Source organism: Rhinolophus ferrumequinum, chromosome 7, assembly GCF_004115265.2.
Source record: "Rhinolophus ferrumequinum isolate MPI-CBG mRhiFer1 chromosome 7, mRhiFer1_v1.p, whole genome shotgun sequence".
NCBI classification, from domain to species: domain Eukaryota; kingdom Metazoa; phylum Chordata; class Mammalia; order Chiroptera; family Rhinolophidae; genus Rhinolophus; species Rhinolophus ferrumequinum.
The window spans coordinates 484,332-504,750 of record NC_046290.1 but is presented as its reverse complement, the minus strand read 5'-3'; the positions used below and the strand labels follow the sequence as shown (position 1 = coordinate 504,750).

The window sequence follows — 20,419 nt, the reverse complement described above, 5'->3', positions numbered from 1 at the left end:
CATATATGGTAACTCAGATGATTGAGAAAGAAGGTTTCTAGTCATAAATGATGACTCAGGTGATAGAGGAATAAAGTTTTCAGTCATAAGTAATACGCTTGTGATAGAGGAACATTTCTAGCTATAAATGATAATTCAGGTGCTAGGAACAAAATGTTTTCACTCATAAATGATAACTTAATTTAAAGAGGAAGAATATTTCCAGTCATAAATGATAACTCAGGTGATTGATAAGGAAGGTTTTCAGTCATAAATAATAATTCAAAATATAGAGGAAGATTTCTAGTCATAAATGACAACTCAGGTTATAGAGGAAGAAGGTTTCCAGTCATCAGTGATAACTCAGGTGATAGAGATACATTTCCTGTCATAAATAATTCAGGTGATAGAGAACAAAATGTTTTCATTCAAAATGATAACTCAGAAAAATTGAGAAAACATTTTCAGTCATAAATGTGACAGAGGAGGAAATTCTCCCATCATAAAAGATAACGCAGGTGACAGCAGAGGAAGGTTTCCAGTAACAAATGATAATTCAGCTAATTCTAGCAGCAGCATCATGGTGACACGAGTGACAGTAAGTGCATCCACGGGAGCAGCTGCTTCCTTACCTGGGCCATGAAGTGGTGTCTCGTACCAGGAACTCTGGGCTTCCAAGTGTTGGGCTCCCTGGCCTTAGGTGCAAAGGTAAGTCATCATCACATTCATTCCTGTGTATTATTGTCTGCCCTGTGCCATATCCACAGCAGGTGTGATGGCTGGACTCAGTGGTATCAGGTCTATCTCCTGACACTGGGGGTGGCAGGGTGGGGCTGTCCCCCCTTCACTCAGTCAGGCTCCTCCTGGGAGGCTATACCAGTTTCCACACATGGCTCAAGCCGCCTGTCCCTGGAAGCCACGCGCATCTCACCCCTTTACTCCCACAGGCCACACCCACTCAGGGAAGCTGGGAAAGTGTGCTGACGGAGCGGGGGCGGCGTTTGGGCAGCACCATCTCTGCCGCAATCTCCTGGCATGTCCTCTCAGCCTACCCTACCCTTCACCTGCTTCTACGCTACCTCATCTTTCCCAGGGTGAGGGCTATCAGCTCATCGCGATAGCCCCCAACGGTACCACCCCAGAGTCATTTTCCCAAGTTAGGCATTGGCTTTTCCACGCCTCCCCTCAAAAAGCTTAATTGTGTGCCAACTTTCTCTGGCCTCCAGGCCTGTGCGGAAGAGTCCTGGGGCAGCAGGGGCTGAGGCACCAGAACCCCTGTACCGTGGGAGTTTCCAGTCTTTTCCCAGCCCCATGTGTCATTGGGACTGAAACCTGGCAGTCAGGGTGACCCCCAACAGTGGGTCCTGGCCTGCGGGTAAGAGCCATTCTCGTGGGAAGGCCAAGTAGAAACCTCAGAAACTGACCTCCCCGTGACGGGCAGGGTGCAAGGTGACCTGTTCTCGATGTGCACTCACATGGATCCTGCAGAAGCCGAGGACCCTGGCATGGCCGTGGACTCCCTCAGGCTGGGCTGAGCGGTGGTCCCATCAGCACGTCCCTGCGCCTGTACCACGTGTGGCCTCACGGCTGCAGCAGCCCCTGGGGCCCCAGGCCATGGCTCATGCCCACTCTTCTGGAGGACTCACAAAGGACCAGAGGCGGTCACACACACACGGCTCCCTGACCGGTGCTCACTTGCGCCTGCCGGGTCTCACCACCCGTGGAGTTTCTGGGGGCAGTGCTCTGGCCCACATCACCCCAGGAACAGGGCACCATCTTCACACACCTGCCCCTCATGGGCATGGCAGCCCCACCACATCCTGGCCCTGGCCCTGGCCCTGGGCCAGTGGGAGCAGCCAGCCACGCCCGGTGACGGGCATCTGGGGATTTTGGCTGCATCCCATCCCACAAAGTGCCCACCACAGCCTGGGTCAGGCCAGGAGCCAAGTACCACATCCTGGGCTTGGGGCCCAGGTGTGACGCACACCTCATACCTTGGCCCACCCATGTCAAGCAGGGACCTCCCTGAAAGGAAAGGTGGGTGTGAAGATGGCCCATGTTGTCGAGTGAGCTAGGTTCTGGGGAGGCACGAGGGGCCGAGAATACCTGAGTTCCCATGGCCCGCCCCCCATCACAAATGCCCAGATGTCCATATACATATCCACAGGCAGACACACGTGCACATACATGCACACAGACACACCTGGCCTGGCTGGCCACCTCTGCTGACTAGTTTCCACCCTGGGGTCTTGGTGAGACTGGTGCGCCCTCCTGTTGTCCCACGGAGCAGTGCTGCCCTCTAGTGGCGCCTGGGCAGACACACCAGCCACACCCACAGAACAGAACCCCTGGAAGCCACTTTCTGGGAAATGTGTCTAGATCTGGTGGAGCCCCCTCACTCAGATCTCCTATCCTCAGCCCACAGGGCTCCAAGGCCCCACCGCACCTGTCCCCATCCCCGTCCCTCTCTCGGTTCTCTTCTCCCCGGGCTGTCTCCCTCACCGTGTGTCTCACCAGCCACAGAGCCTGCACTCTCTCTCTTCTCCTCAGGGCCTTTCCTTCCACCTGGATACCCAGACATTGGGCATCTCAGCAGCAAACCTGTGAAATGAAGTTGTTTCACAGTCCTCACCTGCTTCAGCCCCGATACTGCAGCGTGGAGTGCCCCCCTCCTGCCCCGGTGCCCACAGACCCCATTTCAAGGTCTTTAGGAAACCAGAGCCAGGCTCTGGTCTCCAAGGCAGGACTCACGAGATCTAGTTCTGCATCTGGCTGGCACCAAGGATGACAGATGGCACCGGGACGAAACCTGCATGTGCCACGACCTGGGGGGTCCTCCTCCGCCAGCCTGAGAACCCCTCCCCATGGCTGTGTGTGCAGCTCCCATGAAATGGGCACAGCCTCTACTGTACTTCTTCCTCAAAGCATAAAACCAGCTAAAAGTTAAGTAGTCGTGTGAGCAATTCTTAAATAAAATTCAAAGCATTTGAGAGTGATAAGAGAAACAAAATGAGAACATTCTGGAAAAAGTTTAATACTTAAAAAGATATAATGAAAGGTAACATGTTCTTTAAAAATATGTATAAAACACTAATATGAAATTTATTTTAGCATGAGATAAAAGCAAACATAATATTCTAATTCATAATTGGTGGAATATACCAATTATCGGCCAATTTATTTCAGATCTGTGAACGTGAATCTTCATTTGAGCTGTGATAATGCTGGTTATGAGGGGCGTTCACACACACACGTTTCACCTGAACACTGCAGCTCTCCCACAGAGGACCATGTCTGACTATTGCAAAGAACACTTTACCTAGAATTTTTTCTCAGTTTCTAGAACACAGGAATAAGGTTTCCTTATTCATGAAGTAGTCTTGGAAATGTGCACTAAAGAAAACAAGCTCACGTCAGAGAGCAAATGCCGTCTTCTATCCTGAGTGACGTGTACATTTTTAATGCTACAATCAAATCCTTGTTTCCCTAACCATATTAATCATCTTTATTAAACAAAATTTGTCAGCAGTTTGTGTCTGATCGACTGGCGGAAGGATGAAATAAAAACATCTAGACAGTTCTTTACAGACAATAGAAATTGAACTACGACCCTTTCAGACAGTGAAAATAGCAGGCCACTTGCCTTCAATGTGCATTGAAAGTATGTAAGTGCAACACACTTCCTTCAGTAACGCTTGGCTCTGCAGGCCCAGCCATGTGTATGGAGATCTCCAGGGCACTGTCCTCACTGTGTTCACCATTTGAAAACCGCAGGTGGAGGAGCCCGGATCAAGTGCAAGGGGAAAGCTTCTTCCTGTCTTCAAACTGCTTGTCCACCGCCAGAGACAGGGCCTGGAGGAAGCCCTCAATGGTGACAGTGGGGGCCTGGAAGAATACACAGGCATGGTGAGGTGGCCCTCGCCCTTGGGGTGCCACTGGCTGCACCCACCCCACCCACGGCGCAGAGAGCAGAGGGGACGACTCTGGGCAGAGGTGCCACTGCTGTTCTGTGTGAGTCAAGCCCAGCACGACCACCTCCTCCCAAAGGGCTCAAGAGGGCCCCGCCGTTAAGGTCAACGCTTCCCACTGCCCAGGAGCCTGTCCCTTTAGAAATGGAGGAAAAGACGGCAGACATCCCAACAGTATTCAGTATGCCTCCCAGCGAGGTCACACCCTGCTGCAAGAGTGGGTGAGGAGGGCGCCCAGAGGTGAGGGTGGGGCTGTGGAACACTCACCTGGATGTACAGCGCGTGAGCCAGAAACGGGAGTTTTCTTAGAACACGGCCGCTCAGGCCCTCGCTCCTCCTGTGAACGTAACCAAGTTTGGGACGTCAATCCATACAAACAGTTGTGTGTCAGGGCTAGTTTCCCACCCCTGTCTCTAAACGTTCCTTCTCCCATGGCCTTTGGAGTGGGGCTGGTCTCCCTGAGTCCTCAGTTACTGTTCAGGTGGGAAGGGGTCCCTGCTGCCCTGACATGCCACCCACGGGTGCCGCTGTGCTCAGGGACCGCATGTCCACCTGCCCAGGAGTGCCAGGCACAGAGCTTGATGCGGTGGGCATGGCTGGCAACACGGGTTACCCAGGTAACTAGGCTGGTTCATGTCTTCAGTAACTTTTGTCCGAGGCTCTGAACCGCTCCCCCCGTCCCATTTCTACCACTTAAACCACTTCACCATATAATCCGAAAAAAACCACCTTTAAAAAATACCGTTCTTCATGCTTTGTTCAAAAGCTTCCACGTGCCTCACAGTCTCAGAATGAAGTTCAGACTCTCTGGTCAGAACTCGGAAGCTCAGCGCCCCCAGTGCCATTACCTGGTCTTTGCAGTGCAACCCACCTGAGGTCCCTGTACACACGGTGCCCGTGACCTTCCCATTTTCTCTCCAGTTTATCCGAATTTGAACTGTCCTCCGAGACACTGCTCCATTTCCCACCTTCCCTTGACCCCCAACGTCACCAGAGGCCTTGAAAGCGCTACCAGCCCTGGGCCTCGCCCGCGTGCCAGAGACTCCCGGTGTTCACGTGCTACGCGTCTCTCGGCTACCAGGGCAGGACCGTACACGGTCTTTTCTTTCCCAAAGCACCAAGCATATGACCCTGCAGTTATTTCCTTTGCTAATTTAAGGAAAAGCTTCTCTTATTTTCTTCTTGCCAATTTGTAAACATTTAACAAATATTGCTTAAGAAATCATTAATGCATCAAGAAAACCTTAATTTGAACATCAGTCTGCAGATATAAGTGTAGCACTTTTTCCCATTAGCTGATGGCCTCTTCGGGAGGGCAGTGGACCTCCATCCTCTGGTCCAGCAACTCGGGGACGAAGGGGCTCCCCCAGCCTGTGTGTGATGACTCAGGACTCAACTTCCTTTCCTCTGACCCCCAAACCACTAACCAGACGGCTACAGTCAATTAAGACTACCCCATTACTGTAGTGAATGGACTTTTCTTCTTGGTTACAAAAACGAGGTCAATCGCACCTTGAAATTTCACTCAAAAGGAGGCTTAACTTCGACACGTTGTTTTCAATGAAGCCAATCATCTCCAGCTCACGCAGGGTCAGCAGCTGCTGGCGAGGGTATATGATCTGACACTGGGGACAGGGTGGGACGCACACGTCAGCAACAGGACAGCACTTAGTGAGCGAACACAAACCACATCACGTCTTACAGAAATGCAAACAGAGAGCACTTCCCACGCACAGCTGACCAGGAAATAGGCTGGTTTCCCGTTCCCCTTGTGGGTGCGTGTGCACACGCACGTGCACACCTGTCCCCACCCCACCCCACCCCACCCCACCCGCTTCTTAAACACCACAAATAAAACACGTCTCAGAACCCAGCAGTGACCCAGTCTCCTCTGTGCTTTTGGCCAAAATGTGTCGTGACCGCATGTCCGGGCAGGAGTCCAGTTTGTTACTCGGTTTCAAGGACGTGTCACAAGCCACAGGCAGAGTTGGGCCTGGGAGCCAGGATTTGACCTGCCTTTCAAGTAGGGTCTGTTTGCTGTTTGTAAGATAAGACCCTCACTCGGTGGAATGACAGACCCAGGAGCTGAGCCACCGTGTTCGCCATGCAGACCACATGACTACACTGGACACTCTTTGCCAGTCACCACGCTGAACTGTCAGGCTGCCATGATGACCAAATGACCACTACTTAATGCATCCGGACATGAACTGTTTTGACTTGGGAACCCGGAGAGGAGAAAGCCCAGGCTGGAGGTTTGGTGAAGGTCATGGGTAAATTCAGAAGTTTGCGTTCGGTGTGTTGTGACTTTCCTGCCTGCCTCAGGCTCCCGGCTGCCCCTCCACTGACACACGCCATCCAGTATTAGTTGAGTGAGCATGGCAGACGGCAGGCTCCTGACAGAGGACCACAGTCACATGCCTTCAGGACCGGCCAAATCTCCAAGGCAACATCGGAATGCCTTAACTTACCACAAGCTGTCTAGACACACGCTCAGCTCCCAGGAAGACTGTGCACGCGTAACCTTAACCAGCCCCGGGATTCATAGCACAAATGTGAGCGTGACACCACACTGAAGGCCCTTGGTGGCCTCCAGCTGGACCCGCCATTGCACTGGCTCCTGGGCAGCAGCACTGCGTCACAACACTCTGCCTGTCACTTGGGACTTCCGTCAAAGCTCCACAGGGCCCCGCTCCATCTCCCACGCCACAGAAAGCAGGCCGGATGTGCACACCAGGACAGCGCAGCCCCAGCTCTGAGACCAGTGCCGAGACCAGCTCCCGTCCCCATCGCAGACGCTGCGCCATCCTTGTTGAGGAGGCTGGGGCCCTGGGTCCACGGTGCCAGGTGGTGGCTGCAGGCGGGGGTCGTCGATCCCACCCCACCAGCAGTTACAACGATGCCATTACTGTGATCACCATGTCAACGCCCATTTGTTGGCTGGGGTGGTTACCACCGTCCCCCCAGTGCCCAGAGCTCCTGGCACCAGGCACACGGCAGGTCCGATAGACTGAGATACAAGAGACTGACGGTGACCATCACCACACTCACTGCTGCTGTGCTCACCGCCATCGCTAGAACTCGGGACCAAAGGGACATGAACACTGCAACCGATGATAGCCCATGAACTATGACCTCCGATGATAGCCCATGAACTATGACCTCCAGTCAGAAGGAATAGGAACTCCCTGTGAGCAACGACATCTAGTCAGGACGGCCTCCCTCTGAACCAGGAACACTACTGTTCTTTCAGGGGAGGAAACCAAAGCCCAGAGAGCGGGTCACTTGCAAAGGCTGTGAGAACCAGGCCATGCCGGGAAGGCTGACCACAGCCCACACCCCTCCCACTCATCACCTGCAGGGAGAGCAACTATCACGGCTTGTGGTGACCATTTTGTGCTCAAGGAAGGAAACACTGAGTCAGTGGCCGTAATTCTATTAGGGCAACCTGCCAGATACAATAAATTGAAAATCTCATGGCGTTGACAGGGTTAACGCCATGTCAAACTCCCTCATTCCATACTGGCCTATTATGCTATGCCAGAAATTGTGAAAACATACGAAATCTACTGACTGATTAGTACAGAGAAAGAAAACCCTGGCACCTTCATCAGTTCTTCTAAACAGGACAGGTAGATTTTGAAGATGGCTGCTGCAGATGGCGGCCCGATGTACTGCCTGATGTCTGCACGGTCCACGAAAGCCACATCGATCCTCTCCGTGATGTTGGAAGTGGTCAGAATCACCACGTTGGAGTGCCTGGAGGCAGAAGAGCAAGGACCGGTCACCCCACGCCTCAGTGACCTGACTATAGCCTACCCTACACGGGGAGTGTCAGATGCCCTCGAAGGTCCTGGGCGTTCGGCCACCATCACTGGGCTGGGCGCAGCCACTGCCCCAATGCCAGCCCGCAAGGCCTCCCACGGCCCTCACCCGAGCTGCTGCTGAACCCCTCTCCCATCAGGCTGTCCTGGCCACAGCACAGCGTGCCAGAACACTCTCGGGGCCTGTGCTCCATCTGCTCCTCTGCCTTCTGGAAAGCTCCCCTAGACTCCTGCTGACTGTTCCCTTGCCTCCTTCAACTGCGGTGAAGCTGCCATCTCTGTGGAGTGTCCCTGACCGCTCGGCCGGGACTCACACCACCGCCCGACTGCTCATCTCACAGGTCCTGTCACCCCAACACAGTGGAGCTGAATTATTTATCCCGAGTACCAGCCGCTTCCCCGTTAGCTTCCAGGTTCCACAAGGCCACTGTCATTGCTCTGCTCACCAACATGGGCCGGCACAGGGCCTGGCGAGCACACTTCCTGGCCTGGTGGGTGTGGGCACAGGGCCCGCCGACAGCACACAGGTGTGGCTGGGGAAGCACCTGGGAGGACGGGCTTCACCCGGACTCTGGCATGAGGGTGCTGCCCTGTGGCGCGGGCACACGGGTCTCAGGAGCTTGGGCAGAGGCAGGGGAGCTGGCTGCTCAGCCCAGCAGCTGAGTGGGGACACAGAGGGAGCGTGTGGTTGGAGTCACGTCCCGGGGGGTTTGTTACAAAGCATTTGACCTGCATAGAGGCAGGCGTGCAAGGATTACCCCGAGAGGGGCCTGAACCAGGGTGTAACGCAACGTGAGGCAAGGCAGGCGAGAGGAACCGGGCCAACACGTGTCTCTGCTCCTTCCCGAGTCCACACAGCCGGCAACAGGAGGAGTGTCAGGGCGACATGTCCTGGCTTGAATGGTGGGTGCACGACAGCCATTGTTGTCACGGGAACCCGGGAAGTTGGGGCTTCAGTGCAGAATGAGCAGCCTGGGAGCGTGTCTGACGTTTGCTCACGGTGGACACACAGATCTGTGACCGGGGCTCACCCACTTGAACCATGAGTAATGCCAGATGACAAAAAGCTGTGAACAGGCTGTGCAGGGGCCCCTGAAGAGACGGTGGGGAAACGCCGGTAGCAGAAACTGAGGTAGTCAGGAGTGAAGATGGAGGAAACTGCTGAGGAAAGTTCCAGGAAGAGAAAACTGAGCGCTCGGCTGAGCAAGGGGTAGAAACCAGACTGAGAAGCAAATCACGGAGGGACGGAAGCAGCTACAAGGAGGGGCAACACGTCCCACGAGGCTCGCCTGTGGAAGGGCGGAAAGCAAGAGGCCCCTGCAGCTGAGCGCAGGAGACAAGCACACCTCCAGGAAGCCAGACATTCTCCACCGCCTACAGCGGCGAGGGCCAAGCCAACACATTCCTCAGCAGTGTAGTCACTGTCGCTGCACATCCAACGAGCTAGCTTCTGGGCGACACTCGGGAGCCCTGGCATCCCGGGAGCAGACACTGGAGAATAAGCAGGATGCCGGATGGTGGAGGGAGCGTGGATGTCCCATGAAGGACAGCTGGGGCTCTGCTTCAGACGTCACTGCCCCATGAGTCAGGTCTGTGGGGCTCGCTCCCTACAGCGGGAACAACGCTGGTGTCCTGAGCTCAGGCCCTGGACCTGCATGGCTGGACGGTGCAGACGTGACAGCTGGGCCCACGAAGGGCGAGCAGGTGGCACTCTGCCCGGTGCCAGCACCTCGGCCGCGACACATACCATGGTGCTGGCACGTGGGGACAGAGCGCCCGTGCTTCCTTTTATGCTGCTCAGCAGGGAGGGCGCAAGTTTTCACCAGGTCCAAGTTCTGGTTCCCATTTTAATACTCTATAAAGTGCATAAGTCCTAAAATGCAGTAAGTGTACACCACTCAGAAGTGGACAAAGAGCCGACACTCCATGGCAGAGGCATGTTTCGTTAGGAGAACTGGAGTAGGAAGAAACGTCTGTGAGCCTCACACAACCTCTCTGCGACCTGTCACGTCACGTCACTGGGTGTCTGGTCCTTTACAGCCACACGCTGCTTCATGCCATTTCGGTGATGGTGGGTCCACCCACATCTGATGGTGGGTCCACGAGGTCACGATGCATTAGAAACACAGGTTTGCTGGCGACGCTGAGAGCAAAGGCTGGATCCACCTACAATGCTGAACTTACCGCTGGCTCTGGGTGGTTTGACTGGATGGGGAGGCTCAGGATGCTGTCCTCCCACCAGGCACCACTTGTGGCCGGGACCCCGGGGTTGGCGAGGGAGCCAGAGGCCCTGCACACGCTCGTGCTCAAGCTCACTTCCCTTTCGTTTCCCTCGTCTCCCTTTTATTATTTCTCATCTCAGGCTTATTTCCCTGGGTCTCTTTCCATCTCTCCTCTCCCAGTCTCTCCCTTTTTCCTTCTTTCCCTCCAGAGCCCCCTGTCCCAATGTGCGTGAACGTGCACACATATTACCTTCTACACCGTGTGCTCGCTGTGCCCTGGCTCTGGTTAGCTGCCCAAATACCATGTTCCAATCACCTACGGTCCTTGGTGCCCTCACACGCTTCCAGGCTTGTGGCCCAGGTGCAGGAGGCTGAAGCACGCAGCCCAGGAGTGCAGTGGGCAGTACCCTCCTGCCTCTGTCATGTTCACAGACGATGGATCACCTAGCAACGCATTTCTCAGAACATATCCGTTGTTAAGCAGCACGTGACTGTATTACCTTTTAATCTGATCGATTTGGGTCAAGACGGCATTGACCACGCGGATGGCATCTGAAGGCTCGGTGCCCGCCCTGCAGGCATTGCGGGCAGCTGTGAGGCTCTCCACCTGTGGGGACGGAGCAATGGGTCAAAAATGACCGTGCCTGGCCCCACAGGGCAGCCACGAAACACGTCCACTGAGAGAGTGAACGAACAAACGAGTGGGTGTGCAGGAGCCTGCCTGTGCCAGCTCAACATGTGGGGTGCCAAGGATGGCAGTGCGTGCCAGACGGAGGCCGGGCAGCAGTGAGAGGTGACTTAGCCCTGATCCCCCCCCACAGGTTTACTGGCTGGACACACCGACCTCGTCAATCAGCACGAACACCAGGGCGTCCTTATCATCGATCAGGTCCTGGATCTTCTGGAACATCTTAGTCACCAGCTTGCCACTCTGGAACCAACACACTCTTTCAGTGTTGCCACGCACTCATCACACTGCCTGGGAAACACATGCATCCACCGTCCCTGCCTGGCACTGCTCTGACCCCAGGTGGACCCACAAGCTCGGTCTCCTGACGGCCCTCGAAGAACTCCGAGTCCCAGAAGCCAGGACTGCAGGGGAGGAGGTCCACCCAAAGCCCCATCTCCCCGTCTCATGTGCCAGGACGCCGAGACTTGAGTCCACATGCCTCCCTTCCAGGGCCACACGGCGCACCTGTCTGCCTGCCTCTTACTGTCCCTTTCCCAGCTGTCCTTACACCAGCCACGAGATGGGTCACGGCTGCAAACATGTAAACTGGCCAGGCACACCCCTTATGGACACTCCCTGTCCCCACTCCCATCTGCCAGACGGGCCTGCTAACACGGCTTCAGAGGTCAGGGGCCCTCGTGATGTCACCTAGCCAAGCCCCCGGTTCACAGGGGCATGAGGCTCAGGCCCGAGGGCATTCTTAGGTGAGGGGTGCAGCCCAGGTCAGAACTTGGGGTCCCCTCCCTCCTCAGATAACGCTGAATGTGCTGTCCCAGCAGTCATGGGTTTGCATGTGCCCCTGCTCTCGGGCCTCAGACCATTTCTACGTTACTGTTTAGTTGTGGAACTTTCCTCTGACCAGAAAGGGAGCCCCACAGAAAGTCTGCCTAATATACACAACACCTTTTCAACAACATGGTCGACAATCCAGAGAATTAGAATATTAATACTTACTTCTGAAAACCATTTAGAAAAGAGGCTGTGGCTGTTTATCTCAATTAACTGGCCATACCGGTACCTAGGATGATAAAAGAGTTAAGACACCCACTTCACGATTGGCCCCAGTTCTCCCACTGCCCTGCCTGTGGGAACTACTGACTTGTTCAATCCTATCTACTGACAGAGAACTGATGGGTCAGGAAGCCTGCATACTAAGTGTGAAAAATCTAACAGGACACAACCAAAAGTTCTAGTGGAAGCAAAGCAAGGTTTTTCACAGAGTGATATCTTCACTTGAATTAAAGCAAGAGTACAGCCCCTTTCATTTTTAACCTACTTGCAATTGACATTTCTACATTTAAAACGTATTATTGGTACTAATCCAGCAAACAAATCAATATATAAACATCACAAGTTTAGACTGGAGCTGAACATTTTCTCTTCCTTCCACAAAACCCTTGAGAACGACGGCACAAAATCACCTCCTGCTCTGAATGCTCGGACGACCTTAGCACACACTCGTGGACGGAAGTCTAGTGCTAACACTCCCGTCACGCAGGAGGTGGCCGAGACATCCGGACGCACTGAGTCCTGACTAGACTCAAACAGGGAACCAGACTGAGGCGGGAGAGAAGCCGGCTCCCAGGCCCTCTTTAGTTTTGTTCTTGTCAAAAGCCCACAGAAGAAAAAGAATTACTTTCAAAAAGTATCACTGACTTTCCACTAAGAGGAAAAGACCATTTACTAGTTCTGTTTACAAAACAGAGAAAAGGGGACAGATTCCCTAATGAAATAAAGATTGGATTGAATACTAAAGTTAATTATAAAGCATTTTGATTATTAAGGAAGCAACAACGGCTTCGTGTGCCGTTTCTGAGCCACAAAATACATTATTTCCAGCTCTTAGTATGGTTACGTGTCACCTGACGATGGGATACTTTCTGAGGAATGTGTGTCACTGTTGTGAGAACATCAGTGACAGCCCAGCCCACTGCACACCCGGGCTTCAGGCCTGTGCAGCACGTCACGACCTAAAACATCACGGGACTCCGTCCAGCACAGGAGGAAAGGATGTGATCACGACACGGGGAGGCTGCTGAGGCGTAACCTGCACACTGTGTCACAGCAAACTGCTCTCAGTAGAGAGTCCACTGTAAAGTGAGGACAAAAACTGAACACACACGCCAGTAGTGCCGTCGTGTATTGCCATTGTCAAGCAGCGCGCCCTGCACGTCACTGTATGTGCTGTTCCTTCATGCGATTGGCAGCGCAGTAGGTGTTTTCACCAGAAACATGCAGGTTTGTGTCACCACAAACACGTGAGGGGTGCGGTGAGCTAAGACGTGACCACAGCTGTGATGTCACCAGGCGGTAGGATTTTTCACCTCCGTTGTAACCGTACGGGACCACGGTTGTATATGTGGTCTGTGGGTGACTGAAACACAGCTATACGGTGCCTGACTGTACTGGAAAAAGTTGTATTTCTTGTAATGACATCTTCACTCTGCTGTTTTAGAAACCTGCCCCTAGAGAGCTTTAAACCACAGGTGGCACTATAGTATGCTAAGACGAAGGCCAAGTCCCTAAACATAAAATAAAGGGTTGAAATAAAGAAATTTTCCTATGTACAAATACAAGACATTTTGAAAAGGAAATACATTCGAAAATAAACCTCACAGCATTTCCTTTTCTAAAGCCAAACTGGAGTAGCAGGTACCAGAATAACCCTTTGCCTTCATCAATTAGAAAACTGGACAACAGAAACGAAACACCTGTAAAGGACACTGGCCAAGAGGCATCTGAGAACTGGGACCCGAGAGAAGGGAAATGAGGTGAGCTCTGCAGGCACCCTGTCTCTCTGCCTGGAGCACCGGGCACGACCCAGGAAGGGCACGGCCATCATACTAAGCAGAGGAGACAGAGGTCAGAGTTCAAAGAGCCTGAGGCAACTGGAGGTTACAGAGCAGAGTTCCAGAGCGGAGGGAGATTTTCTGGAATTAAGCGCCAGAAACCATCGCGGGGTCCCTCGAGTCTTTACTGAACAGTTGGACGCTATGAGCAGGGAAAGCCATGAGGCTGTGCCCATGTGTGAGCTGAACAGTTCCTGGCGCTCCCGTAGGCTGGGTGTGTTCAAATTCCGAGTCGCCGGAGCAGAGAGTACTCATTATGCATTCCTGGTGTCCAGCTGAGTCTCCAGGCGGCCCCTAGAGGACACTGAGACCCCTCTCTAACAAAGCTTAAAACTGACCCTCAAAAGGATCATACCAAATCACAAATAACTGAAATGCCTACCAGAACACTTCAGATGGATAACTCAGACACTTCAAATCCCAACGTCCACATTAAAACAAAATTATCTGAACATTAAAATGGCTATTACCCATTTGCTCAAGGATTTTAACAATAACACAATGAAAAGAGGAATGAAAAGTATAAAAGGAACCAGACAGAACCTGGTTTCAGAGAAATACGCTCTCAGAAATAAAAATTGCATTGAATGGAATTAAAAACAAAGTAGATACTGCAGAAAACAGTCCAAAATGAAACAAACAAAAATTCAAAACCCGGGGGGAAAAAAAGCGCATCAGTGGCCTGTGGGATAATATCAGACAGTCTAACATGTAAGTAATGGACTCCCAGAAAGGGGGGACAGGGAAATTAATTGAGAAAACTAATTTCATCCAAATGTGATGAAACTACAAACCCAGAGGAGACTGAAACGGACAAGACCACCATCAGAGGCTTGGCCACGCCCCTCCAGTAAGTGACAACAGACCAGGCCACCAGCATGGACGTCAAGTACCCTGAGCTGACACCCACGAGTCATCCCACCCACAGGAGCAGAAACACGTTCTCTGAGGTACGCGTGCCACTGTCACCAGGACAGACACGTGCTGCTCACCAAACAAGTGTCCATAAACTTATACAGATCGAAATCGTAACTTAAGACGATGCTGATGACAGAGGAACTGGTTGATTTGCACTGACAGAGGGACCTGCTGCTTGTGTGAAACGATTAACAGACAGAGAGAGCTCCCACTGTTGTAAATGAAAGGCAGGGACCTTCCCCTCTCTCCAGTCACCAAGATACCTGCTCGAAAGTCGGATGGTCAGTTTCTGGGCCAGCGCTCGACACAGGGATGTTTTGCCAGTTCCCGGAGGACCTGCAGCAAAAGTCAAGCACAGATGTGGGGAAGTCAGGGCTGTGACAAATTTCTGAAAACAGCAGCAGTTGTCTTTTCCACAGAATACGAAACAAGGAGCAGAGTTTTCGATGCTGCGAATGGTATTACGAGCGCTGCTTGCTAACTCACAAACAAGTCTGCTAGTGGCGTTTAAGTGCCATACAATATCACCAACGCACTGTACAAGTCTCTCCCTCTCTATTCCAGTTTGAACTCGTGTCTCTGGTCTTAGCTTCCACCGCGCAACAAAGTCCCCACCTCTGGGCCAAGGGCCGCTCAGCTCTGAGTACTGCATCTCCCGGCTTCCCCGACACCCTCGTCGTCGCCACATGTCCTGTGAAATCCAGGCCTTAAGGCACCTTTCGGAAGCCCCATACACCCTTGCTGACAACACCGAGACTCGAGCCCTGAAGCGTGCTGCCTGCGGCCCACAGCAGCACCGCCTTCCCGGCAGCTCTCTCTACCAGGGCCTGCACCCCACACTAAACGAGTGGCAAACTGAGGGCCTTGTACAGCTTCTTGCTATGTCACCTACAACGCCTTGCATCTAACAGAAAATGCTGACACATTCAACTCTGAGTTTCTGCAAGCGTTTTCAGTAATCAAAAAGGGGACATGTAACAAATTCTAAATGGAAAATAACTTATTTCACTTATTGAAATAGCTACTGATCGCCTATTCTGAATCTGGTATCAAGACAAGGTGCCGGGGTATCTACTATTCAAAAGATACATTTTTAAAGATTGTATATAAGCATTTACACCATCTTAACTGGTATAAAGAAGCTAGGTACTCTGAGCTCCTACCTCACTATAATTTGTGTATCTTAGATTGCTTTCCATCCAGTGACGTTAAGAAAAACACACACGATCTTCCTCTGAGAAGACTCAGACAGAATTTCTGTAGAGTAGGGTTTCTGCAGTTAACTACTCAAAGTGAAGCTCTAAGAAAGCTACAAAGAAATTCACGGCAATTTCTACCCCAAGGAGTTTATGGTCACTTGAGGCAATAAGAGAGTTCACCAAAAAGTTTAGTAACACTGGAAAAGTCACAGTGCAGTAATCTGATGGCGGCCAAATGAAGGGTCAGGTAGGAAACGTGCAGACAGGGGCTGCACTGGCTTCAGGGACAGGGAGCACTCGAGGACAACTGCGGCTCCCACCACAGGAGCGCTTTAACTCCTCGCAGACGGACAAAGCTACGAACAAAGCTGACGTCACACACAGCCCCGCGTACGTTACCGTGGAGTAGCACCACCCGGTTCCATGTGATTAGATTGCTGTCCACGTTCTTGTCTGAAAACAGTAACGCTGTCATCACGTAATCGAGGAGCTGAGTGGAGAAAGGAAAATACAAATATAGGTGCCGACAGGCAGAGGCTGCCACCAAATGCGCTGCCACGTGAGCGGCAGGGAAGGAGCGCGGTGGCTCCACGTGGCTGCCATGCCAGTCGCTTCCTGCACACCTCACAAGCTTTCACTGCAGAAGGTTAACACAAGACAAAGAGGGTACATGCTAATTATTCCCGCGAGTGGAAAGGAGGAACACGGACTTTTTCTGTAAAATGCCAGCATCGCACACAATGACGAAGGGACTGATCAAGCAGGGGGAAGCCTCTTCCTCGGGGCCAACACACGCAGCACATTTACTACAAGATGCCAGCAGCCAGGACTCCCTGGGCTCAGGGTGGCTTCCCAGAGCAGACGGGGGCCAGGGGAACGGGGTACGGACTTTGAGTATCCCCACATCGTGCTTGCTCGATCTCGCCCACCTGTCTGTCCACACTCTGCCCCTCAGCCCCTGGGGGTGTCCAGGAGTGAAACCCAACAGAAGCTGTCGTCACCTTCTGCACCCCTCTTCCCCCTCAGGAGACGCCCCAGAGACCAACTCCACTTGGGAGCAATCCCAGGGAACAGACACGCCGAACGAAGGCTACTGGTGGGCAGCAGTTCCCAAGGGCCCATTTGAGTCACAGGGCTCCCCGGTGCTGGAGACCAACACTACAGCAATTCTACTACAAATGGGCCTTCTGGGAAAAAAGGGCAACTCACATGAGATTTGACGTCCACATCATATACCAGGCTGTCCCACAGCCCATGGAATTCCGCTGAGGAAAAAACAAAAACCTAACTTAAGGAAAGCATTACACCTACCGGCTAGATATGCCAAACCACCAATGTGCGCTCCACTGCTCCACACATGGCATGCTAAGATTCTGATTACATGGATGTTAATTTTTTTAAATTTTTATTAAAATTAAAGATGCAAAATAAACGCAAGTGATGTAGGACTTCTGACCGATACTTAACTGGGGAAGAGCAACTTTTTTGTCATGTCATTATGCACAACTGTCTTCTCTGGATCTGTGCTATGACACGGCCCACCACTCTCCCCACAAGCCAACACTTGGGCAAGGCAGAGTGGCAGGTCTAGTCCAGCCGTGAGGACATCGGCATAAAACCTGACGAGAGAATTAACCCCAGGACTCTGCCTGCGAGAACCCATCAGCAAGTCCCTGGAGAAGCACCAAGAAGAAGGTCGGGGGGAGGAGTGGTCTGGCAGGACGGACCCCCTGGGCAGCAAAGAGCAAGGTCGCATTCAATCTGTGAGGACCCGTCCAAAGGAAATCCCACTTTTCTCTGCTGTGATCTACTTTCCATTTCAGAAGCGCTAAAACGCCCTAAAACCTTACAAAACGACAGACATTTCCTTGGCTAACCCACTTGGCAAGGCTCAGTGTGCCATGCTCTGACCTTGTGGATGCAGCACACTGCACCACAGTCACTGTCACAAGTACCTGCGGGCAGAAGCCAATGATGTGCCGCAGTTATATTTTCTGTCTCTTCCTCCAGGTTCTCACTGCTGGGACCATCTTCATTCAGCTGGAAGGTGTGAAGGGCAATAGTGCACGTGCTCAAATCGATGGGCTGTGAGCAGGAGAAACCAAACAAACACGTACACTTGGAAAAGAACTCGCTTTTAATTCTAGCTATAAAAATTAGGTGTCAAAGTCCAAAAATAAAGATTGAATGTACAGAATGTTAAAGACCAGTTCTTAGATTAGATGAAAGACTATGATCGTATTTCAGATTTAGGATTAGTTCTTTTTAAAATGTGTATCCCTCCCTCCCCTTTTGGGATCCTACATTTACTTAGAAAAACAACTTTATTGTTTTTGTAATTACAAAAGTCAACACACACTTGTTGAAAAAACACAAATATAGAAGAATGTTTAAGTTCCCTACATCCAACCTCATAGATGTTGGTCTCAAACACACTCACACGCATTTGACCAAAAAGCAATTCTACCACTCAGTTTTCTAACTGTGCCTTTCCCACTTACTACTAAAGCATAGAGACACTTTTACGTCAGTACAGTGGATAGAAACCTCATTCTTTTTCGTGGTTATTTCATCATATTTGGTGTGAATGTGTCAGATTTGTTCAGACATCTCTGATAGTTAAAATATTTCAAATTGTCAATTATTGTTAACAATAATTATCTGTTAAGACAAATTTCTTCAGAAATGAGAACATTAAAATGTTTCGTGGTGAGCACCCAGGACCCCCAGTTACGCTGTGCTACTCTGTCCTTCCACAAGTGTCGGAAAGCTCCCTGGTCCCCCGCAGGCTGGCCAAAATCAAGTACAGTAACATCACATCTCGGTGTGGATAAAACTCCAAGAACGCCACAAACATTAGCCCTAATATAAGAGGGAGGTCCACCTGGTTGAAGAAATGTCAGTGCCATATCAATTCTTCCAAACTGATTCCTTCTAAGACAGAAACTACAGGCACATTGTCCCAAGGCAGACACGTTGGGCTGTTTCTACAATGGTGACAGAGCTGCCCCACTCAGCCACACGCCCACACAAAGCCCCTCTCAGCTCCCACACACGAACTCTGTAAGACGGAGGGGTATGAATCCTGCTGGACCAGGTGAAGAGCTCCGAGAAGGCAAGCCCACCTCCTCATGTCTGTTGTTCCCATACCTCCCACGGGCCCCCCACGCGCTGAGCACTCCATAAATGTTGCTGACGGAAAGCATGAGACAGGAGGCACACAGGCTGAGCAGTGCAGCCCACCGCTCAAGTTCCGGGTTTCCAGTGTGCCCCCCGACTGCACCGGTCGAGGCTGACACGGGGGCCATGTCTACTCCCAGCCAGCCACTGCTTTGATCGGCAAACCAACACATGAGTAAACCTGTCTGACGTACACCGACCGCAGCAGCAAGCTGCCATTCGTGGACTCAGCTATGGGTTAACCAGATCCCGGTAGTGGGAATTAGTAAGTAACTTACCTGTGGGTCTCTCACCTTTAATTCTGTGTCAACGATAGACACAGACTGCAGATTTCTGGTCAGAAAAGGGTCATCAAATTCAGTCCACGTGTAATCACCAAACACAATATTGTGTCTGTTAAGTAGCTTCCTCACACTCAGTTTTATATCTTCTTTTTTTGCCGTGCTAGGCACACAAAACACACAGACGAGTTCTGAGTTAGAAAACAAGACTGTAACAATCATTTCAAAGAAGTAATCAGGGCAGACACCTGAAAGTGCAGTGGTTACGAGTACTTAAGAGTGTGGGAGGGAGGGCCGCCTGGTGACGAACCTGGAGCCCCTGCTTGCCTGCCAGCTGTTTGACCTCAGGGAGGGGCCCAAGGACCCCGCGCCCGGCTTCTCCATTAGATGAAGGGCGTCAGTGGCAGGAGTTCTTGCTACACTGAGCTACCACGGAGATGAGCGAACACGTTCTAAGTGTTGAGGACCACGCCGGCACACAGAAAGCACTCAATGAACATTGGCTATTCCTACCACTAATGAGATGGGAACGTCTCCGGCTGTGGGCTCAGGTTGCCAGTCTGCATTTTAACAAGTGCTCCAGGCCTGGGATTCACACGGAGGCATCGGAGGCTCCCCTCAGCCCGCCAACCACCTGCCCGGTCCTGAGCCCGCACCCAGGTGTGTGACCAGCAAGGTGTGCCCCGCCCGCTGCCCAGCTCACCGGGACATTCTGCTCAAAGCCTCTGGAGGCCGGCATGTCTGAGGGTCTGTGGAAGTCCACGTCACCACCCCCAGGCGCCTTCCTCTGGACACCAGCCCGGCCGGACCCATCGCAAAGTGGCTAGTGACGGGGTTGGCCCGACACTCAGGACACCAGGCCCGGGGAACGGGCACGACGGAAGGGCCTGAGGGATGCTGGCTCCCAGGACAACACCCACTCCGCCCCTAGGCTGGGAGCCCTGCGAACGTGGCCCGTCCCAGCTCCCAGCGGTGCTGGGCTGGCCCCGGCGGGCCTCCGCTGGAGCCCGCTCGGGTCGGGGCGCGCACCTGCCGCTCCGCTGGTGCACTTCCACGTGGACGGTCGGCGCCTCTGCCACGCAGGGCAGCGCCTGCTTCAGGTCGCCCACCGCCTGCTCCATGGCGCCGCCCAGGGAGCTTCGGGGACCCGGTCGGAACGTGGCGGCCCCGGCCTCCCGCCGCGCACCGTCGCCACAGCCCCCTAAGCGCCCGCCGGCCCCGCCCGCACTTTGAATCGGCCGCGCGCCGCTCGGCGTCCCCTGACCCGGA

General features: G+C 52.6%; 1 protein-coding gene across 2 annotated transcripts; it reads right to left on the bottom strand.

Moving 5' to 3' along the window:
* Positions 1 to 3,046: 3,046 nt before the first annotated feature.
* TRIP13 (thyroid hormone receptor interactor 13) lies at positions 3,047 to 20,403 on the bottom strand. Of its 2 annotated transcripts, none has more exons than XM_033109773.1 (13): positions 20,180 to 20,403; positions 19,163 to 19,313; positions 17,645 to 17,774; positions 16,899 to 16,954; positions 16,089 to 16,179; positions 14,754 to 14,826; positions 11,678 to 11,741; positions 10,838 to 10,924; positions 10,494 to 10,600; positions 7,553 to 7,706; positions 5,460 to 5,572; positions 4,215 to 4,284; positions 3,047 to 3,864 (listed from the first exon to the last, which is right to left on the bottom strand). In XM_033109773.1, the coding sequence occupies exons 1-13, from the start codon at positions 20,269 to 20,271 to the stop codon at positions 3,769 to 3,771; spliced, it is 1,284 nt and encodes a 427-aa protein (XP_032965664.1). In that variant the 5' UTR covers positions 20,272 to 20,403; the 3' UTR covers positions 3,047 to 3,768. The 2 variants fall into 2 exon arrangements, with proteins under 2 accessions (XP_032965664.1, XP_032965663.1); XM_033109772.1 differs by having other exon boundaries at positions 3,050 to 3,864; positions 19,148 to 19,313.
* Positions 20,404 to 20,419: the final 16 nt, after the last annotated feature.